Consider the following 24,770-nt stretch of genomic DNA (forward strand, 5'->3'; position numbering starts at 1 on the left):
TATATTTTTTTAAGAGTAATACTACATTTTATTAAGCTAATGTATCCGTAATTGGTACTGACACATCAACCAATAAAATAAAAATATAGTTTCTATTATTACTTTTTAAAAAACATATTTAAAAGAGATTGCATATTTGAGAAAACATTATGCTATTTTCTCACAAAATAAGTCAACTTCATTTTCTTTTTGTATAATATTAAACAATTTTGTTTCTCATTAAAAAAGTTAAAGTGTTTTCTACTTTATATCACGTTAATCAAGAGTCTGTATCTCTTTCACATAGCGCTTTATGCTCCCAAATTCAGAGTGGCAGAGTGATCGCGATCACTCGAAGTACTGGTCACACTGAATCCACGCCACAGAATTGCTGAGCCCAACACTATGACAACTCTTACATAAATTGCAAGCACTGCATATATTATATATCATACTGCATAGACGAAGGTATTATTACATTGTTATAGTATCACAACAACAGAATACAAGAGAGATGAAGGCGGTCCAATAAGAGAAACCCCAGCTAACAGCTGGATGTGCCACTCTGCATGCAGCAACATATACGGGTATATGCTACGACATTGACACGTAATTCTCCACAATTTGCCACCTGGCGAAGAAGCTACATATGGACATTGATGGTAGGCAACTACTAGTAAGTGCCCGAACTAGGCTGTACAGATACATACGACTATTTTATTAAGTTCAGGTGATTTGCAGCAGGGACATAATAAACATTCCAAAGTTTTCAGCTTGGGAGAAAAACTGTAAATGGAGAGAAAAGCAACGGCACTTTTTGTGCTTTTGAGGCCACAGGGCTGCTGTTTATTTAAAAGTTCTAAAACAAGTGAAGCAGGGTCTCTTGGAGTGGACTCAGTGGAGGGTCGTTAGAATTGGAGTTGGACTCCGGTTCCAGAGGACGATTATAGTGATTGTCGAGGTTCTCACTCATTTCTGCCACCTGAAGCCATAACACAAGAAGCGCAAGTCAAAGACAGAATATTGGATAACTAATGAGTAAACTTCTTTCACATTTCTTAATTTCTTTACTAATTACCTCCTCTTCCATGAAAGTCTTCTCTTTCCTCGGCTGCTTTTCCTGTTCATTATGGAGATGGAAGTTAGAAAGATTATATTATATATATATATAGAGGAGAAGTTGTTGATGTGGTGGTTGGTGTGTGCATTTCAAGACTGCACAGTGAATGACAACATGCTGTTTGTAATTGATGCTATATATGTGTGTATGCATGCATGCATGCTATATGCATCACAAGCTTTACTGCTTCGACTTCAAGGCATTATTGGCTGGTGATAGTGTATGTATGCTTTGTTAGCACAATCCTAAGTCACTCCCTCTATTGTTAAGTACCAAAGCGATGTGATCTCTCACAGAATTGTCTGGAACTCTAATCATTCACTAGATTCATCATTAAACATCAAGACAACATTCAATATTGTTAAGTACCAAAGCGATGTATCCCCTTTGTAATTTTTTAGAAAAAAAGAAAAAAAATACCAAAGCAATGTTCTATTTCGGTCAGAAAAAAAAGTACCAAAGCGATGTGACCTCTCACTAAATTTCTTAAACATCAAGATAGCATACGTTGGTACCTTCGCTTGATGTTGATAGGTACTAAAATTGTCACACCCTGGTTCCATATTCTGAACCCCATGTAAAGAGAGGATGGTTTGTAAGAAATGCTTATGGGTGCTAAGCTTTATAAGTAATTCTCATTTTGGTGTGATTGTGCAGATGTGACTAGCGTTTTTTTTCTGGGTCATTAAAGATGGTATTGGAGCCGCCTAGTAATGCTTCATATGGTACTGTCAGCACTTCATGCATGACGTGGCCTTAACGAAGACGTTAGGAGTTTAAGGGGGGTTTGTAACACCTCGATTCTATATTGGAAAGATGAATAGCCTACATAGAGAGTAGGTGGTTTCTAAGAGATACTTATGGGTGTTAAGTCTCATATTATTTAGTTACTAGGTGAAATTCGGCTTTATAAGTGATTCTAGGAAAGCTTTCTACAAACGTAGTCTCATATTGCTCAGTTAATCAGCCTCATTCGAAGTTTGTTCGATTGCCTTGCGATAGAATCTCTTAGGAGCTTGAACTTTAAAACACTCAAAGTCCTCGTTTGACTGACACTGCGACTGAGCTTCTCATGAGCTCAGCTCTTTGAGATGCATTCATATCGATCACGTTTGTACTCCTTTTCGATCAACTTCGACCGGTCAGTTTTCAACACAATTTGGACTCCAACTCAAGAACCAACTTGACAACCTATCTTAGACTTACAATCAAACTAGTTTCGACTCTGAATTTTCCAATATAAAACCTAAAACCTAACACTTGTCAAGCTACTTCACCATGTGTGAGATTGTGTTCGGTTGACACTCCACCTCCATTATCTGTCGAGGCAATAGTCTAGACTATACACCCGTTCTTGTCAATTTGACAAGCTTGAGTAGGCTGATTATATTTCAGAAAAGCAAGTTCTGGGTTATGATACGGAATATGCTAGGAAGGCAGAAGCTGCCTTAATGACAAAATCAGTGGCCGACTTCATAACACCAGTGTTACAGGATTGCAAGCAGTCTTTAGTTATTCAAACTTGCTTGCAGATCATTAGGCTCAGTATTTAAATTTCAAATCAAAAAGTTAGGCTCTAAGTGCTCCTTTGACTTTCGTGACAGTCTGGTCCATTGCATAGATCCATGGCATCCATATCTGTGAACTTCAACAATGTTCACCTAGAATTCTTTAACCAATGTTATACAGCTAATTGGTAACATCACCACCACCAATCTTGATGCAGGAGTGTTCAGCAACGAAGTGTTCAGTAGAGGAGCGTGCATCAGCGGGATGTTCAACAGTGAAAAATCTAGCGAAACTGAAGAGACTCACTATGGTTCACTTTCCAAGAGAGAGTCTAAAAGAGCTATCAGAAAACAAACCTATTTAAGAGACTATCTAGTCTAAACAAATGAAGGAACAGAATATGAAGGGTTTGGATGTGGAGGGACTTTAGAATAATTAACAAATATTCATGAATTCTAGGTCAATTCATGAATCTGCGTCTGTCTCTTTCTATAAATTATTGTCTTGTATTGTTCTTTGGAGATCATCATTTATCATACTTTATCAATTGAATTTCATTGTTTTCTCCTCCTCCTCCTCTAATTTTAGCAATTACAACTATAGTTTTGAGTTGAGTTGAGACTTTATCATTTTTCTTCTTGTGTTGTCCTCGCTTATTGCTGCTGGACCAATCAGTCCTGCATGAAATCTCCCTCCCCAATCATGCCCCACTTCACCATACTCGTAATATATGTGTGCAAGTATATGTACGATTTGAGAGAGGGTTATCTGTGTCTTTTATCAATCTCTGTATTTGATGATCCTAGACTGTTCTGTACTTAGATATGCATTGGCACTAAATAGACTACTACTTGGATTAGAGTTTGCAAAATAATGCTCTGCCTGGAAGGCTACTACAATTAGATGACATAATTATACAGGGTAAAAGATTTCAATGCCTTTGAGGAGATCATTATATGGTTTGAAATAGTCTTCGAGGCAGTGGTACAAGCACTTTGAAAGCTTTATGGTCGGTTAAGGTTGCTCTAGAAGTACTTATGATAGTTGTGTGTATTACAGGCAATTGTCATATGATTCATTTGTCTATTTGTTACTCTATGTGGATGACATGCTTATTGATGCTAAAAGCATGTTAGAGATTTGGGTCTTGCGAAGGAAATCCTAGGGATGGAGATTCACATGGATAGGAAAGTGGGAAAGTTGTACTTGTCAAAAAAAAAAAAAACCATTGAGAAAGCACTTGAATGCTTTGGCACACAAATTCTAAATTGGTGAGTGCTCCACTTGTTGCTCATTTTAGACTTTAAGCAGCATTATCACCACAAAGTAAGGAGGAGTCAATTCATGTCACGTGTTCCTTACTTTGCTACAGTTGGGACTATCATGTATGCTACAATTGGGAGTATCATGTATGCTATGATGTGCACTTGCTTAGATATTTCACAAGTAGCCAGTGTTATTAGTCACTACATGGCAAATCTTGGCATGGTTCATTGGCAGACAATGAAATGGATACTTTGGTATTTACGGAACACTACAGATGTTGGTTTAGTGCACGGTAGAGACAATGGTATCCGTTCCAGTGTCATTGGGTAATGTTTATTCAGATTATGTTGGTGATTTGGGTAAAGGGAGATCTCCGACGAGTTATGTTTTCACTCTCTTGGAGTGTGCCAATAGTTGGAAAGCAACTTTACAACTGACAGTTGTTTTGTCCATTTGGGTAAAAGGAGATCTCTGACGAGTTATGTTTTCACTCTCTTGGAGTGTGCCAATAGTTGGAAAGCAACTTTACGGCTGACAGTTGTTTTGTTCACTACAGAGGTAGAGTATATGGCAGTGGTAGAGGCAATGAAGGAAGTAATTTGGTTGATACGTCTGGCTGCCGATCTAAGTTTGCAGCAAGATGAGATTGTTGTGTTTTATGATAGTCGGAACACAATACATTTGATAAAAAAACCAAATGTATCATGAGAAGACCAAACACATTAATGTCAAATATCATTTTCTTCGGGAGATTGTGGTGTAGGGTGATATCACAGTAAATAAAATTGTTGTGAAAGAAAATTCAACGGATATGTTGACTAAACCAATTCTAGTTTTCAAGTTTAAGCATTGCTTGGACTTGATTGGCAGTTGTATCTTGTGATTACCTTTAAGGGTATTGGATGAGACGTCATGAGGAGATCTGCGTTGCAGACTTGATGAAATTCAAGTCAAGGTGAAGATATATGACGTGGATGACTTGTTCTCATCAAGTCTAACTTCTAGGGGCTCAAATCAGTTTCTTTTTCAAGTTAGTTTTGGAATCTGACTCGCATGCATTCCTTCTCCTTCCCGAAATGAAATTCCTTTACATTTTGGGTTTGTTTCTTCAGCTGCCAGTTAACCGACTTCATGTGCTATATAAAGACTCAAGTTTCGGTTTTCGAGATAGTGAGAAAAAGAGAGTGAAGGAGAGAACATGAGAGAATAGAGCCGCACGTCCCAGTCTTTCACACTTTTGTAGTTCATAGTGCTGCTGAGAGAATTAGAGAGAATATTTTCTCTTTCTTGTCAAAATTCTCTTTTGTGTGCGAGTGAGATTTAAGTGTATTGGAGTTTTAGATTTTGAGTGGTTTTCTCCCTATTAATCTTTGTACCTCCAATAGAGGATTTCCTCTTGGTTGTTTCCGCCTATGAATGTAGGTTTGTTAAGCCAAACCACGCTAAATCTTAGTGTCTTGTGTGATTAAGTTATTTTTATTCTGTTCTTTTTCTGCTTCTTTGGGATCCTAAAAATTATTTGTCACAAGAGGTTAGTTAACCAAAAACCACGATAGATCAACTAAGTTGATAACACTTTCGAATTGGATTAAATGTCACCCAGAAGCTATATGAGACAGCCCTTCAATATATTTTTTAACAAAGTTTTCTGCAGGGTTTTCGAAGCTTTCACTTGCATACTACGTGAAAGCTGTCTAAGTTCTGTTCCTATCTGAGATGCACGATTTACTCTGTGAAATGCATCAAGTTTCAAATGAACAATGAGTTAGAAAGACATACCCCTTCCTGGACTGCTTTTGCAGCTTCCATCAGTAGCTGTGTCTGTGTACCATTAAAACTCGTCAGTATTCTATGTTCTTTTTTGTCATACTACATAACTAGTGTATGTATTGAGTAGAAAGATAGATAAAAAATCATAACGAACTATATCTTAAGTTCCTCTATACAAGATACATATATTAGTCTTCACATTGGTGGGAAAAAAAAAAGAACCACAGTGAATGCGTTTCTCCCCACATGTAAAGTTATGGAACTCTTGCAAGTGTCTGTATAGTGTGCACAGATCCATTCATTCTGACAACTACAAACATAGACTAGTTTCTTGCCTTCAACTTGTGACAGGGGTTTGAAGTTTTTTGTCTTCATTTGTTTTATGCAACTGAATTGAAGTTTGTCAAGAATGCTTAATTACTGCCATATAATTTGAGACAAATATTCCTAAATTCATGTCTGCCTGTACCTTTCCCAGCCAACTCTTCATTATAACAATGTGAAAGCCTAAATAAGTTTCTCTAAAAGTAGGAAAACAGGCAAATAATCTTTAGAGGTGAGAGCAGATAAACAAAAAAACTCATCCTGAAATAGGATGAGTTCTTTCCATAAATCATATTAACATCCCTTTGGTGTAGTGTCTAATTATTATACACAAAAAAAAATTATGGCATTGAGAACATATGATGGTGGGTGTCTAATACAGGTACCTTAACCAACTGCCTGTGTGCAGTGCATTCATGATCTTTAGAGGATGTCACCATATAGAGAAATACGACTGGGCAAGGGCAATGCCTGCCTTAAGCTACTTGGGGCAGATTAAGTAGTATTAATTTAATGTTCTCCTTTAAAGTTTAAACTAACATAAAATGTTCCTCATTAGTGTTGGTTACTAAACTTGATTTAGTAAGATAAATTTAAAATTCATTCTAGATTTATCGAGTTAAAGGGTCTTTCATGCATGTGAGTTATTTAGGATTTATTTTTATGTGGGAGTAACATATGATGTTATTGATTCAATCGTCAACTGGTTGAGGCTTTTCATCAAATACCTCCTGTGTTTATTCGTTTAGATGTAAACGAGCTATTTGAATACTGGAAGACTAGAAGCATTCATTGTAGCATATAAATACCCATGTACTCCAACTATTATTCTCAAGTGAGTGAAAGTAAAAATTATATTGGGGTGTTCATCCTCTTCTTCACTTATCTTTCTTAGAATATTGATAGTGTTTTAGCCCACTTGAGTGCCATCAGAAATGAAGAGTGACTGGATATAAGTCGTATACGTATAAAATCTTCTTAGTTGATAAAAGGAAGAAGAAACTACATCTAAGAGTTTCCATGGGCTACAGATTTCACTGATGTTCTAGGGGGTTGGCCGAAGGGCTGCATATCAAAAGTCAAAAGCAGCATAGTAATTCAGGAAATGGTAATTAATGACCTCCTTTTGCAGGGGAAGTCTGAACATTCAATGAAAATCACCATTATAGAAAAGAAGAGATGGGCACTGTGTTTACCTGCAGGCTTGCAGGAGACATAAGGTCACAAGAAACTATGAAGATATTCTTCTTCTTCCTTTTCTTCTTCTCTTTTTTTCCCCTCTTTTCAAGTAAGCACAACTAATGGATTCGTACAAAATTGAACTCCTGACTTTACCTTCCAGCCTTCTTAATGGGAAGAGGAGATGCCATCAGATCCAAAGACCATTGGCAAGAAAATTTGAGGGTTTATAGAATCAAGATCTGTGGGAATTTCTCTGCAATTTTAAAAGTATCCAAGTAGATGGCATAACCAATGTGTAGGCGCAGGACTCTATGCTTTGTGTTTTTTACTTCCTTTATTACACTTTCCCTTTCTGAGTTTAGCAAAACACACCAATTGCACACTATAGCTGTTCATCATCTCAAACGAAATGTGGAGAATTTCCCCAATTTTCAATAGTGTTGATGAGTTAATTAATGTCTCTCTTAATTGTTCTTACGGCTCCTAAGGCAATTTTTATTATAAATTTCTTACAAATTAACGTGACGGTCTATGTCACATTTATCAATATCAGTTACTAAACAAATAAATTTATAGTCAAATTGTTTTGCTTATTTTTTCTACCATCACTTCGGTTTCAATTTGTAAGAGAATTGTAATAAAATCTAGTAATCTTAACATTTTCCAATTCTTTTGGGAGTAATTCACTGCCATTTACTCTCACTTTCAGTGAAGCTTTTCAACAATCCCCAACAGCCTATGACCAGCTACAGTCAACTTCTTTCTTATTTATTTTTACAACTTTATAACAAATCTAATTTCCATTGTATTTGCGTTCAAGAATTTTGACTACTGATTAGATGACACCTCATGGCTACAGCCTGTCACTAACCATGGTTTTTAACTATTTAACTCTAAATATTGCTAAAAGAAAAAGAAAAAGAAAAAGAAAAACAGGAAGCTTGTAAGAATTACCTTTCTGTATCTGGTTTGTCTTAATATGGCATCCAGTTCTTTCTCCAGTTCTGTCAGCTCTGTTATGTTTTTCTGTTCAATGTTTTGCGCGTCAAGGTGCCTGCCAAAAGCGCAAAAATAAAGGCGCGTGAGCTGATCCATTGAAGTAAATCTACCATGGGACCCAAAGGTGTTATGCAAGTATGGACAAGAGTTTGTGCAGATAGCATGTTGACAGTGGATCAAATAGTTAAATAGGGAAACTGATCTTCAAGATTTTGCCTTTGAATCATGTAAAAGACGAACCTACAGTTTTCCCTGTTACATGAGTCATTTATTTCCCGTGTGTCACTTGCAGCTCATGTATATGGACCTCAAAGACGTTACCTTTGAATCATTTGCAGTGGGTTTGCACTTGTCCGAAGATCAGTACACTCGGGAAGATTCTGCTGCATAATCAGACAAAAACTGAATAAGAGAGAAATTTCGCAAAATAAATCATCAAATATACTACCACAGATGATAAGTAAACTCGTAACACAGCATATAGTTTGTATCATACTAGTTAGGAGAGAAATAGGAGTAAAGTAATCTATTTTATTCCTTGCTTCCCAAAGGGAAACTGTCCTCTTCATGATTTTGAAGGATAGGTTAGAGAATCAAGTAAAAGAAAAATTATGTCCTGTGTGTGAGAGTGACATTTGAGAATATTGGATTTTGAGTTTTGAGTGGTTTTTCTTTATCAGAATTTTGTACTCTATTTTTTGTTAATGAATTTCTTCATGATTGTCTCCACGTAAATTCTGGTGTTCTTGCGCATGATTATTTTATGTTATTTACTGTAATTGTTGTCAATTGCACAACAAGTGATTTTAGAGCTGAAGTTCGGTATTCAGATTTGCGATTATAGTTGATATGACGAGTATCAAGCATGAAGTAAGAGGTTCAATGGCAAGAGCAACTTCTCTCTTCGGCGTATAAGGATGAAAGATTTTTTGATTCAATAACGGGTCTGGAAAATGCAAAGAAAATCCAGAATAAGGACGATGATGAGTCGTAAGAGATGGATTCCAAGGCAGCCAATGCTATCCATCTCAATCGTTACTAGCAACGATTGATTACAAGATTCCGAAGGAAATATGAACAGGTAAATCGATTGATTTATCCAGTTTTTAAAATATTTGGTTTCCTTTCATACGTTCATGGGCAAAGTGGAGAGCGGTCAAAATTAGATCCAAAATCAAGAAAGTGTATATTTCTTGGTTTTGAGATTGTCGTCTAAGGGTTATAGGTTATGAGATCCGGTTTCAAAGAATAAAATATAGTATTTGATGAGGCCTATATGCGATGAAAATGTGAAGATGAAAGGCATCAATTGAAGGCTAGAAAGGGAAACAAGTCATTGAGGTGGAGTTTGATGATCAAGTGCCTATATGCTAAGAAAATGTGAAGATGAAAAGCATCAATTGACAGCTAGAAAGGAAAACAAGTCATTGAGGTGGAGTTTGATGATCAAGTGCCCATAGACGAATGATGATGAACAATTTTTTAGCGATTCACATTACCAAGAAGAACCTTATTATGTAGTAAAGGCACATAAAGAAATATGATTGAAAAGTATTTGAGAGGTATGAATTTGAGGATATGGTTTCTTTTGCTTTAGTAGTTGGTAGTGGAGACTCATCTCGTGTTCGCTAGGCTATCGACGGGAAAAAAAGTAATAATTGGATATCAACTATGCCAAAAAAAAGAGGAGTTCCTACAAAAACATATACTTGAGAGTTTGTAAAATTGTCCAAAAAAACGAAGACATGATTAGTTGAGAAAGCTTTGTGGCCAACAGAACTAGTAGAGAAGCATGGTATTATAACTAAATCATGTCCTATGCTCAAGTTCAAGATACTTGAACTTGAGTTGAACATTGTGATTCCCTTTAGGGGGCAGATAAATCTTGAGGAGATTCATATTGTTAGACTTGATGGGATTCAAGTCAAGGTAGAGATTTGTTGATGTGACTTAAACCCGTCAAGTCACGTGGGTATTGTTTTTTTCTCATATAGAAGTTGTCTTCTCGCACGTCAAGGACAAAGTTGTTACTTGAAGCATTAATTGCATTAACGTGACCTCCGTTTAACCGACTCTTTACTAGGATATATATGAAGTACGACTCATTGTTTTGTGTGAGAAAAAAAGGTGAGTGAAGAAAGCTTCGGCCGCTGCACACTAAAGAAGATGATGAAAAATGATGGTTTTGTTTACCCAGTAAAAGGAAGCAGCACGAGAGGAGGAAAAAGGAGAAAACGAGAGAATTTGGCGTGAGCTGAAATTTTTTCTTCTTGTCTCATACCGTCTTTTATGGGTTAAGACTAGAGAATTTTGAAAAATAAAAATTCTCTGTCTTGTGTGAGAGTGAGATCTGGGCGTATTGGATTTTGGACTTGTATGAAGATGAGTACACCCAGCAAGATTCTTCTGCATCATAAGACAAAAACTAAATATGAGAGGAATTTCATAAAATTAAATATCAAATATACTAGGATGACATTTAGAAGTGAATAACTATATATGAAAAGTAAGCTCGTGTAACAAGGCATATAGTATACTAGTGAGGAGAGAAAGAGGACCAAGTCAAATCTATTTTTCATGATTGTGACCATCCTTCTTCTTCTTGTCTCATGCTGTCTTCTATGTTTTAAGATTAGAGAATTAAGTAAAAGAAAAATGATGTTGTCTTGTGTGAGTGAGATTTGAGTGTATTGGGTTTTGGATTTGAGTGATTTTTTTTTCACCACAATTTTGTACTCCATCTTTGGTTGGTGAATTTCTTTGTAATCGACTCAGCCCGTAAACATATCACCTCACATTAAGAAAATCGCATAAATTTTAGTGTTCTTGCGTTTGGTTGCTTTGTGCTATTTACTATAATCGCGGACTATTGCACCAACACACAGGAAATGATCATGTTTCAATGAGCTAATTAAGTTTTTATTTTTAAAATATTTTGGTCTGAATTCAGTGGACTCATTTAATTAGCAAAGAATCTGTAGATGACTCAACATGATTGGGAAAGGCTCTCTTGAGTTGAGATTTGGACGATAGAAATTGAAATGCAGAGCAACAATCGAGACATTCAAACTAACACAAAAAACTAATGTATACATCACTTGTAAAGTTTAATTGTACTTTCATTAGAAATGTCTGAAGCGAGATAATAAAGCTTTAACCCTCCCCCCCAGCCCTCCCCCAACAGAACAGAAAAAGGAAGAGAGCAAAAGTGTAGAATCTTCTTCCACCAAACCATTGCATATCTATATGTATGCTAGTCCTGTGGCCTATGTTATATTCTGAACTCCGCATCCTTTGGTGTTGGCACTAAATACACACATCCACACATTTCTCTGTTTTTCTCTCTCTGAATCAAGCTTCACCATTATGCATGATCGAGAATCTTTTTTTAATAGCACATGTGGTCGATTGAGTTACTAATTCAGGATTCTGCCCTGGATTCAAATCTGAAATAGCAACTAGTTTCATAAGGTCAGAGGATTTGGCCATAAATCTTATTATATAGTACTGTAAATATCTACAGTCACAGATATATCTACACCTCTAAAAAGATGCAAAAATTTGGCTAACCTTTTCTAGTTCAGCTCTCCTGCAGACAGCAGCTTCTTCATCTACGTGTATCCTGTAACGCTCAAGAATTTCTTCTAGACTGTAACACCAGGAGCACACAGCGTTTCAGAATCTCAAAAAACCATTACAATATAATACTTGCACACATCAACAACAATACTTCAATATAACAACAATACTTAAATCAATAAACAAGGTGATTAAGTGCAAATAGTTCAAAGACACCAAAACAAGACAAAAACAGAACAGAAAAACCCCAACAAAGGAGAAGAAGAAAACACCAACAAAGGAGGAGAAGAAAAAATCAACAAAGGAGAGGAAGAAAAGGACCATATGGAGGTACAACAACAATCCGGGCAGAGACAAAATGAGAATGACTTGTTTCAGAAGAAGCGGTCCCTCTAGCTAGATTATACTATACAATATTGCACTCTTCATGTTAATAAAAAATGCAGAACATGCTGCAATAGAACAGTCGGGTCCTGTCAGAGGATTTGAATGTTTTTTTTTTTAACGTTGTCACCAATGTTTTTAAGAATTTGACATCTAGCTAGCTGTACTTGAATGGCGCCAAAGAGAAGTTTGCAGCGAATGGCCTTTTTCACAAGGCAAGTACTTGAGATATGTAGCAGCAGTTTCTATCCATTTTCACAATCTACACACAACTGAGATAACTGAGCATCCAACCATGCATAAATTTCGTACTCAAGCGTGTCTTTCATGCAGAAGCAGCATAGCACTTAGATTTCTATTAACTACAGCAACCTACGGTTGTGCCTAGAACACCTCCCCTTCTGAAAAGGGTAAAGGAACGAAGTCATATCCTCCAAACCATTATTAAGACTTGAACACCAAGCAATCAAAGCTTACTACTTCCTCCAATTACTCTTTTGTATTGCTTTCAAAATGCCCTGATCGGTAACTGTTTTGAAAACACTTTGCTGTTTCCTAAACTAAAAACATACGTTTCTCAAAATCATTAACAGCCAATTCAAAACACAAAATACTTTTTAAACGTGGATCCCACTTATCACATCAAACATACAGACTCTTATAAACAGTAACAGTTTACCACTTCCTCGAACAAAACCATGAAATTATTTTATTTTCAAAGTTCTACTTGTCCACCTACATTAAACTAGTTGTGAGGGTTAGAATCTCTTGTTGCAGTTGCGGAAATTACCCTATAGGATGAAAGATTCTTGAAATTTGGAAACTCTGAACTTTGCAATAATATAGCCATCTCTCCAAACAGAGTAAATATTGTAACGTTGGCCTTGTTTGGTAACAGTTTTGAAAACACTTTTCTGTTTTCTAAACTAAAACCACACTTCCCTCAAAATTATTAATAATCAATTCAAAACACAAACTACTTTTTACATGTGGATCCCACCAAAAAACAATTCTCACCTTTATATCACATCAAAACACCTTTTTTTTCAGGTATAAAAATCACTTTTCAAAACTATCATCAAACATGCAGGGTTATAAACACTTTATAAGCGACAGCAGTTTACCGCTTCCTCCAATAAAACCATAAAGTTCTTCTATTTTCCAAGTTCTACATGTCCACTTGCATTAAACTAGTTGTGAGTGTTAGAATCTCTTGTTGCAGTCACGTAAATTACCAAAAGGTTGAAAGCACTTCTCTGTTTTCTAAACTAAAAACACATTTTTCTCAAAATCATTGCCAATCAATTTACAACACAAAATACTTTTTAAATGTGGATTCCACCAACACACACAAAAAAAAAAAAAACTTTTCTCTTTTATATCACAACAAAACACTTTTTAAAATCAAAACCAAAAACCACTTTTCAAAACTATAATCAAACATACATGGTTATAAACACTTTATAAGCAACAGCAGTTTACCACTTCCTCCAATAAAACCATGAAATTCTTTTATTTTCCAAGTTCTACTTGTCTACCTACATGTTAGGGTTAGAATCTCTTGTTGCAGTCGCGTAAATTACCCAAAAGGATGAAAGATTCTTGAAATTTGGAAACTCTGAACTTTGCAATAGCAGAGCCATGTCTCAAAACAGAGTAAACTGTGAAAGAGGCAATAGGTAATAGCGTGCGTAATAGCTGGAATGGATAGATAAAGACAGGCCGCATCAGTATCACATAATCCAACATCTCTTATGAATCAGTTGTTTGGATGGGCTTCACAGGAACAAGAATCACAGAAACCACGCAGATCTAACCTCACAAGCAGCGAATCATTATGTGCTTTAATATCGTAAATTGCTATTAATTTTAATTTTTAATTTTTATATTCCATTAAATAGATATATTTTATACTAAACTAGAATCATACTATCTATTTCAATAGTTTTGATTTGCTTATTTGCCAGCCTTCTAGAATTACTCACAAATATTGGTAATATCTTGAATGCATTAAATTTAATATATATATATATATATATTTGACATGTCCACACAAGGAAAGGGAGAGAGGAGATTTGAACTAGTGACCTCCGCTTCATGAGGCGTAATTCACAGCCGATTGAACTATTCCTTGAAGATTACAATAAATATTTTATGTTGCAGTCTTACTAATTTTTAATAAAAAGATAGTATTAAAATAGCTTATGCCATCAATAAGCTTAGGTCAAAATGTTTTTCTGGGTGTTTTGATCTTTTAGATTTTTATTCTTTAAATAAAATATAATATTAAGATATTTTATGCAGGGAATGAATGAATTTTAGCTTAAATGACACCTTCTTCCCTATAAGAATGAGGTACTACCATCATGAGTTCTAACCACTAGGTCATATCTAACTTACTAGTTAACAAAAAAAAAAAAAAAAACTCATGCCTTGAAGACTTGAGGTAGTAATTATTATCTCACTAGATTGCATTTGTTTTGACACAAAAATGGGGAAAAACGCCAGGGTAGAGGTTGTTGGGGTGAAGGGGGATTTTGGGCACCAAGTTGAGGCTACAAGGGCCAACATAGGGCTCACAAAGCCATGGGGGTTGGTTTCTGGGCACTAGGTGGGAGTCACTAGGGTATGGAGGTGGGGGTTCTTGTTGGGAGGGGAATAGGAGGAGAAAGGTGGCATTAAGTTGATGGGGCTACTGAGTTTCTCTATTAAAGTAAGTGGTGTTTCGGTTTAGAGGAGCAAACAAGCTTTGAAAAATGGCTTATGTCTTTTAAGAGCATAAGCCATTGACTCCCCATCAGAGCTTAATTGGTGGTTGATCCAGAAATTATTTTATGTTAATTAGTGTTTTCCACCCATGCCAAACATCAGAAAATGAAGAAAATGTTTTTTTAAAATATTTTACATGGAAAGAAATATATCCTAATCCCAGACTCTTTTCCCTTTAGGCTCAATGATATATACTTATTATATCTAACCTATAGGGTCAATGATATACACTTACATCTAACCTATAAAGTTTTTCCTTATGTGTCAATGATATACACTTATGTGTGATCTATAGGTTCTCTTTTGTACTCTAGAGAGAACCAAATTAAGGTGAGAAAAAGTCTAAAAGCACAAAATATACTAAAAGAAATGTGTCAAGCTAAAGCGACTTTTTTTTTTTTTTTTTGGACATGTCCGCACAAGAAAGGGGAGGAGGATTTGAATTAGTGACCTTCGCTTTATTAGGCGTAGTCCCAACCGATTGAACTACTTCTTAAGGACAAAGTGACTCTTGTTTAATTGGTAGTTTTATTTTAAATAACAATCTATTTTACACATGCCTAGTTACTACACAACTTTTATGCTTAAATAGGCTTTACTAAGAGTTTTTTAAATTTTGTTAATCACATTTTGGTTCTTACAGTTTTGTGGAAACTTCAAGTAGGTGGACTTTTAAGTAGTTAGGGGAAAATTATGTTTCATAACGATTTTGTATTTTTTGTTTTCAAATTAAAGACATTAACAAACCACCCTAAACTCAAAATATTTCTTGGTGATACCATCATAGGTCTAGAGCCCAAGGCTTTGGGCCCAATTGACACCAAAAGGTATACTCATTAGAAAGGCTAAAAAGCCCAAGAGTCTTTACAATCACAAGCCCATTAGGTGGTAGATAAACAAAGAGCCTGAGATAAAGGAAGGGGTACATCCTCAAATAAGACAATAGTCCATTTTCTCTTTATGAATAATCTACTAACTTAATCATCGGGGCTCTCCACCAGCCCCCCGCTTGTACCATTCCAATGACCGTCAGCCAATCCAACCTTGCTAGAATCTGTCCTCAAAACACGAAAAACCTCTAAAAACACATCAACAAAGATTCTTTCGTTTTTTTATAGACAAGGACTTCTTTTAATTTTAATAATCACGTTGGGGTTGACAATTTTGTGGAACTTCTAGGAAGTGCGATTATAATAAAACAAGGCTCATATACAATACAAGGACTTCCATATAAAACAACATAGAGAAGGAATAATCTCATGCCAGGTGGTAGACAAATAGCCATTTTCCAGCATGCAGCCCCTTGGGCAAAATGGCCCAATTTAGTGAACTTAACCCAACTTTAGAGACCTGTAACCAGAAGAAAAGGTTAATATACATTCATTGTGCAATGCAATAATTGCTCGATAATGTATTAAAACCCAAAGCATAACTATAAAGCTTGCTTCATTCTTTTGAAAATGGAAAGGAACTAGATGATTTGAGTCCAGGTTCACCAAATTACAGATGGGAAAGCAAAATCAGCTTCTGTTCATCCTATCTCTCTCTAGATGCTAAATCAAGATTTACTATGGAAGATGAAATTTTGCTCAGGACTGCTGTGCAACAAGTGTACAACAAAGACTACTAGCGCCGCCTTAAAATCCAAAGATCTTTGTGTATATATATTTAGAATCCACAATCTTCTCCGACACCCAGTTCTTACAGAGGGTGAAGGCACCCTTTGACCTGTAGACTATAAATACTTTCTTATAATATTTTTAAACTTGCAAATCCTCTTCTACTAACAAGTAAATATACTTGTGGTTTCAAGTCTTATAAGCGATTGAACTAAGGCAAAGTAATTTAGATATTTGGTGCTTTGAAGATTATCCTCATACATAATTGAATCAATGAACTTATTCACCGTCTCTAATGGGGGAAGAGATGCTATTTAGTACAAAAGATTATCAGCATAATTTCAGATTGTTTGTACACAATCATATAAGTTCCTCATATAAAGCATAAAGGAAGAGTTAGTACTCTGTTTTATATCCCAAATGTTGTACTTAAGTTTCATATTTGGGGTATAATATAAAATCAATGTGGGACTTGGCACATACATGCTTTCATAATTCATCAATCTAATATGGGGCTTAAGTTTCACAATATGGGGTGTCAAAATCTCTTCTACTTAAAATTCATGACATCTTCGCCAGGGTTCACATTACACTATAGTGCCCCAGTATCATATGGTGTTATTAAATTGGCTCTCATATCATTTGTCATGTCATAGGGAAGCACTACTCAAGTCTATTTTATACTCCAAATGGATTAGTTAATGTTACGATTAGAGCCCCCAATGTGAGACTTGGTACGTACACGCCTTCATAATCCATTCATCCAGTGTGAGACTTAACTATTACAATATGGGGTATCACACCTAGTTACAGGTTATGGAAAGGCCCTCAGTATTTGGTTTTCAGATGGTAGTATGAGTCTTTATCAATTTGTCATATGTTTTTTTTTTTTTTTTTTTTTCTTTATAATTAATTAAAATACCATTAAAAAGCATAGCTCTAATACACAGTAAGTATACAAAAAAAACATTTAACTAGAAGAAAAAATTGCCACATGTTGTATGCCGATGATATTTCAAATTTTTGTAGCGCCCCTAACTAAGTACCCCTAACTAAGTACACCGGGAGTATACACAAGGACACCAAACAAAAGAAAAAAGTAAGAAAAACAAAGGAAAATCCAATTTCCACAAAGCAACCCAACAACGCAAGAAGAAACCCATAAACCAAAAGCCCTCAAGCTCGAAACAAGCATTCAATGCTTTTGCAATTGAGCCTTGCCTTTCTCTCGCCGAGAGGACGCACAAGCTTTTCATAGTTAATAGAGCTAACTAAGTTCAACAGCACCCTCTTACCTCTAGTCTTAGGATGTGCAACCTTAACCTCCCGAATAAAGTCCTCTTCACTGACATTCAGGAGCGCCAAGGGTGGATCCTCATCCATATCAATATCCAACACCCAATCCAAAGGCATGGAAGGGGGAAAGACACCTAAAGGGTAAGGATAGTCTCCATCCTCACCATCCCACACCTCGTCTCCTTGATCCCACGCAACAATCTCCCTAGACAGACCAAATCCAATTGGCCATTGCTGAGATTGGATCAAACCAGTCAATTTGGCTTCATCCTTGCCAACAACTGGAGTTCTTGAGGAGCAAAGAGGATGGAAGAGCCCCATCCACACCAACTTCCTTAACATCCAAAAAAGACGAAGGAGATACCGAATCAGAGCTCACTTGAGGTGAGGGACTCGGACTGAGAAACCCCCACCAAAGAAGGCCCTTTGTCGAAGGAGAAGCAGACCCAACCAAACAGGGGACCTTCATAATGCTCTTCGACAAAGCCTTCGTCGTCCCTGTGACCGCCGGAGAAGACATTATCGGAGCCGCCGATGACTTGGATATGGCTTGGATGAAAACCATTTTCGGATGTCCCAGAACAGCCCCCGAAATAGCAGCCGAAGGCGTCTTAGAAGGAACCGAAGGATAAAGAAAAACTGAATTAGGATCCAAAACTGGATATGAACCCGAGTGCGGATCGGGATCTGAACAAGGATTCGAACCGTGATCCAAACTGGGAACCAAATGCGTCTGAGAAGATAGCATTTACCTTATAAAGAAAGTTAAAGAATAACTAAGGGAAACAAGCATAAAAACATAAACTATTTTTCGAATGTCTAGAGTCTCTCTCTCAAGGCCTTCGCACTGCCACCTTGGCAAACCTACATCCCACTATCGTTGCCAACACTGGTGTCAATGATGTTGTTGCTTGGGCATTGGAACAATTGCAATAGAAGAAGCTATTGGCTAGGATCGTATTGCTGTATTAAGGTTGCAAGCCAAACATGCGAACTACATTGATTCAGGCTTCAATTTTTGGCTTGCATTCTTATCCCATAGTCTTTGTCAGACTTGTGACATCCCGAAATATTAAGTTTTACATTAGGTGGGTAGATTGCCAAACTGTTACATAAATGCTAAGTTCAATATTGGGTTAGAGTAAACTATAGTGCTGCAATACCTCAGTGCCATATAATGTTACTAGGTTGACTCTGATATCATTTGTCACAACTAAGAAAGTGCTAATCACATATGTGCTATTATCCTTTGGGACTGCCGATGGTGGTTCTCTCAAGCTTTTCCATAGGGTCTAGGCACTTTACCATTAAGTGTAGTAGTCAAGGAGTGATTGACAATGAAGCAAGTCGTGTTAACAACTTCAACCCAAAATTTATGTTCTAACCTAGCAACACTTAGCATACTTCTAGCATGATCCAACAAATTACGATTCATACGTTCTGCCACATCATTTTGTTGTGGTATACCGGAAACTGAATATTGTATGAAGATTCCATTGTCATAATATAACAAGGAGAAAAGGCGACAAGGGATTTTCCCTTCTCAAACTGCGATAGCTTCTGAAACAATTGGGTAAATTACCATTCACAAACATTGGAAAACAACACTAAAGAATTACAATGCGCTATCCAAGAGCGTCATTTCTCCTCAAAACCACACCTCCCCAAATGCTATTATTGTAGGTTTTCTCAATATTTAACTTACAGAGCACCTCCTGACTCATCAGATCTAATCCTACTATCTAGACATTCATTAGCAATGAGCACAAAATCAAGGATTTGTCTAGCTCTGGCAAGCATTTTGAGGCTTTGAAATAATATTCTCCACGACCCTTTTCAACATGTTAGGTAGGCCTTTAGTAATAATCTTGTAAACTCCACTCACGATACTGATAGGATGAAGGTCTTTAAGATTAACGACCCCAGATTTCTTTGAAATGAGGATAACGAAAGTGGCATTGAGACTTTTCTTAAACTTACTACTAGCATGAAAAATACCTTTAAAAACAAGGTTTCATCTTTCAAACATTGTATACACTTTTCAAAACACCAAAAAAAAAAAAAAAAAAAAAAAAAAAAAAAAAATTACTTTTCAAAGTAGTTCGTTATAGCTCATTTTCCTTGACTTACGATTTTGTTATTCACTCTAATCCATGATAATATATATATATATATATTTTGATAAATAATGTATATTCATAAAAGCGCAAATGGGCGCAACCCTAATACATAGGGAGTATACAAAATACCCCTAATTCATAGAAAATCCATGATAATATATTGAAGAGAGAAAGAAAGAGAATTCATGTGGTTCAATGGAAAGGCATGCCCACTCAAATGAATGACACTATAATGCTTAGCTCCTAGCAATATGGTGCATAGAAGACAATCATGTTTAAGTATTTTCAAACTTCAAAATGTCCAAAGGAAATGGTGGTGGAAGGAATGGCCCTAAAAGAATATGAATAGCATATGCCTAAGTCATACAAATGGTATCAGAGCTAAATTAATAATATCCAATAGCGTAAACACTACATTGGAACACGAGCTTCAATGAGAATTCAGGGAATTTGCTTGAGTAAGATTGTGATATCCCCTTTTTTTCTTTTTTTCTTTTTTTTTTTGAGTAAGTGATGTCGCAACTTTAATTTGTGAAAGCATTTTATGGACATATGCCAAGTCCTAGATCAAGCATATACTAAGTCGATCTAAGTTATACTTGTTAGGAAGATTAACACTTTCGAGAGTCTTTTCAATAAGACTACTATATAACATGTGAGAACAACACTCAATCAAAATCTTAAGCCTATGAGTTTGGACCTAACCATGTTATATTAATCACTCATATATGTGACATATTTCCAATATGAGACTTAAGCTTTCTATACTCACGCTATACTCAACAATCTCTCTCTTACGTGCAAGTCTTTTACCAGATTGTTATACTTCACCTCAAACAAAAACTATATCAATATGTTGTGGACTATATCTATGCCATACACCATCATCCTTATTCCAACTGCGAAAATGATTACTATCATTTACCAATTACCATACCACTACATTCCCCATCAAATGAAAGCTTCATCAATCTTATAGGTAGTCTCTTGGATCACTTGTGAGGGCTATATGGACTTTATTCATGCCATGCACCTTCACCTCATTCCAACTGTAAAAGGGACCCAAACCCATACATGTGCACCGTCTCTACTCCAATTGCAAATAAACAGCTATCATCCACTATAAGCACACTATCATTGGCTTTAATATCACTTGTTGGCAAGATTAACACAATTGGAAGTTTTTTTAAATGTGAGACTTAACATTTCTACCTCACAAATGTATACTCAACAATTTCATGCTCGTCATTATTTAACAATTTAATTATATGGTTCTATGGTCATCAAGGATTTAATTTAATTATATGGTTCTATGGTCTACCACCACCACCACCAAAAGCTTTTCTCTTTTGTTGTATAGACAAAGGGGTAGTCGACCACCCATTTGCTTGCTTGTGGCCAAAGAAAGTGGTTCGGCCACTCGATATGGTTCGACCACCCTAAAGATCAAGATCATTGTCACATCATCAATACATATCAAAAATTGAAATTTTTTCTCTTGTTTTGACCGCCGACCCTACTTCCACCATGACCATCATAGCTTTACCGTCACTGCCACACTGTCACTACTAGTTTACCACTACCAAAAGCTTCTCTCTCTCATATCTATAAAGAGGGCAGTCGACCACCCATTTGACTACTTATGGACAAAGAAGGTTGATCCAATCACCATAAAAACTATTGGAAGTGGTTCGATCACCCTACTCCCTTTGACCATTGAAGTGGTTCGGCTATCCCGAAGACCATCTAAGGGAGGTCCAAACACCCTTCTAGCCAAATGGAGGGTTTGGCTATCCCTAAAGGTCAAGATGGAGGTATCCAAAAGGGTGATTCAGGTCATTCATCAAAATTGGAGGTGGTTTGGACCGTTCATCTAAAGTGAGGGTGGTTTGGATCGTTCATCTAAAATGAATAGGCTAAATTAGAGCTAGTATATACGTCTGCCCGCCAAATTAATATTACTCACTTTCTCTCACGTCGTTGCTCCACGTTCTCTCTCTCTCATGCTATTGGTCCCGCTCTCGTTGTTCTCACTTTCCCTCATGCTATCGGTCCCGCTCTCTCATCGTGCTCACTTTCTCTCACGTCGTTGTCCCCATGTTGCCTCTCTCTCTCTCTCACTTTCTCTCACGCTATCGGTCCCGCTCTCTCGTCGTGCTCACTTTCTCTCACGTCGTTGTTCCCATATCGCCTCTCTCTCTCTCATTCTCACACGCTATCGGTCATGCTCTCTCATCGTTCTCACTTCACTTGCTGCTGTCCCCATCTCTCTCTCTCTCTCTCTCTCTCTCTCTCTTTCTTGGGCGGCTTCAAAACTTCTTCTTCGTTGTGTTGTGGCTGTATATCTATGATTTCTCTTCCTTTTGTTGTTCATATATGATTTCATGGTTGGATCGATTTTGTTATGCTGTTTTTTGGTGAATGAGACTCTCGTATATTGGTTAAAACGAATGGAATAGCCAAATTTACCCGCCTGCTAGAGGTGAATACGGGCAGATTATGCCCCCTATGGAGAGACCGCAGGTGGATACCAAAACCGCCCCCCATTTGGGAACTGATAAATGCACGGCGGGATAATATACGAAATCCGCTCTAGACAAAAGCGTGGCGGCCATACATGCCAATTCAAACTACTACATAAAAACCGTCTAAGCTGATATCATGGTCTAAGTGACAAGACAAACACCTCAATCACAAAAACCACCTGCATGGTGCAGACGTGGAGAGTCGAAGGAATTACACTTATACGGCAATATATAATTTGGATTATTCGTTGTACATAATCCAAATACTTAGATTTATAAATTTGGCGCTCCTAAAATATTAATCTTGAATTCACGACCTCCTCCTCTCATCATTTGAACCGAACCCGTTCATAGACAATTTATATATATATATATATATGATCACAAACTCGAGAAATATTTTCATTTCCCGAAAAATGAAATGGTAAGCTTCAAGAAACATAGCACAATAAGAAGAAGAGAAGAGCATTCAACATCACAATTCCAGAATAGCAAAATTTGACAAAGTCAAGGTACCGACAATTCATACTAAAATCAATAGAATTGCATGCTGATTGGCCTTTAGATAGGCACAAAAATTACACTAGCTAGGCTAAGCGCAACAATTAATGGTGAACCACAGTAACAGGTACGCTAGCATGTTCACAACAAAAGCCCCAAAAATTGTTGGGCGGTCCAAAGCAATTACAATTAACAAAAAAATATCTATGTTCCAAAGCCTTCTTCATATGAAGATATTTCCAAGTGGAGGATAAGCGTATGAGCTGGGATTGATTCCATATGAAGATTGCAAAGGCTTCCCTGCGCCTCTGACACCGAAACCCAACTCCGAGAAACTGATATTTTAGTGAGCGCGTGGTGTCAAACAGTGGCACCGACATGACCGAAGAAGACCATGCGATTAGACCCACCGCCAAACAGAATTTATTGCTCCATCAACTCTAGGGTTTGGCATACAAAAAACACAGAGCATGAACGGAATATACGGAGCAAAAATATCTTCGAGCAAGATATTTGAGATATTTTTTCCTTTGTATCTGACTCAAAGCTAAGACAGGTGACCGTACGGAAAGCAGAGATGGAGCACAGAGGGACATGGAAAGCGAAGAAGCGGTCTTCGCGAGCTCATCGAGACAAAAAGAAACGATCTTTGTGACAGAGTGTGTGCGAAAGTTCAAGAAAGGCCAACCTCTCTGCACTACAGAACTCGTAGAGCCTGCCTCGGTCGGAGAAGATCAGTAGCGCGACCTCCACGTCGCAGAGCACGGCAAGCTCGTTAGCCTTCTTCATCAGCCCGCCCTTCCGCTTCGAGAACGTCACTTGCCGGCTGATCTTGTCCTCGATTCGCTTCAGCTGTACCTTCCCCCTTCCCATTCTCTCTCTCTCTCCGACCACCAAAACCCTCACCTTCCGAACCCGCTTATCAGCTCCGGAGACGAAGAGCCAGAAGTGAATTTTGACTATCGGAGTCCACAAAGGCTAAGCGAGCTATGCGATTCGAGTTGGGGGTTCTTCGATTCGACAAGTGGCACCCTTCGATTTGACACTCTGCGCCCTCTCGGCGAAGGTTTCTCTCACGTGCGAAGCGAGCAAGACAAAGCCTTTTTTTTCTCTCAGGGAATGTTTGTGGTCGATCCTTTGGCTTCTCAGTTTTCCGAAAAATAGTAGTAGGGAGCCTCTTTTATCTCGAGGACCATACTCTTCCACGTGGCCAGATCTTTTTTCTACGTCCCAGATTCAAATGGGACAATTAACCAAGTGTCGATCTTATGGACGCGTGTCGGAAAACCAGCGTCCAACGGTACGTCAGACGTTTACTAAGGTCCGTCACGGTCTGATAACTACAACTATAGCCGTGAGGTCTGTGGACGGTGTCTGCCAGGCTATAGAGGCACAAAGTTGGGCCAAGTACAGAATCCAATTACGTGATGGATTCGATTTTCCCCACTAGACGTGTCAGTTTCATAGCTCTTGGGCTGGATATTTTTGTGCGCCTTCTTTGATACACACACTTACTTGAAGCCCACACTTCCAAGGTGGCATCGGGTTTTCAGATTGTTGAAAACCATTTCTTTTAATTTAGTCTATTAAGATGATATTTATTCGTAAAATATTTTTAAAAATGCAAGTGAAAATAAAAAATTTTAAAAAAAATTCATGTCAATATTTTTCGTATATATTTTTTTTATCTCATCTTACAAATTAATTATTAGATTTGTGAATTTATGATGAATTTCACAAATTTAATAGTTAATTTATTGAATTTACAAGAGAATACGGGAGAAATATGAATACATTATTGACCAATCATTTCTAAAAAATAAATGTA

General features: G+C 37.0%; 1 protein-coding gene across 2 annotated transcripts; it reads right to left on the reverse strand.

Annotated features, from left to right (window-relative positions):
* Window positions 1–399: 399 nt before the first annotated feature.
* Window positions 400–24,089, reverse strand: LOC132180373 (truncated transcription factor CAULIFLOWER A-like). Of its 2 annotated transcripts, none has more exons than XM_059593169.1 (7): window positions 23,631–24,089; window positions 11,720–11,798; window positions 8,471–8,529; window positions 8,105–8,204; window positions 5,654–5,695; window positions 1,058–1,099; window positions 400–961 (listed from the first exon to the last, which is right to left on the reverse strand). In XM_059593169.1, exons 1-7 carry the CDS (start codon window positions 23,813–23,815, stop codon window positions 839–841), a joined length of 630 nt encoding a protein of 209 aa, XP_059449152.1. In that variant the 5' UTR covers window positions 23,816–24,089; the 3' UTR covers window positions 400–838. The 2 variants fall into 2 exon arrangements, with proteins under 2 accessions (XP_059449152.1, XP_059449151.1); XM_059593168.1 differs by having other exon boundaries at window positions 8,471–8,532.
* Between the last annotated feature and the right edge of the window lie 681 nt (window positions 24,090–24,770).

Source organism: Corylus avellana, chromosome ca5, assembly GCF_901000735.1.
Source record: "Corylus avellana chromosome ca5, CavTom2PMs-1.0".
NCBI classification, from domain to species: Eukaryota; Viridiplantae; Streptophyta; class Magnoliopsida; order Fagales; family Betulaceae; genus Corylus; species Corylus avellana.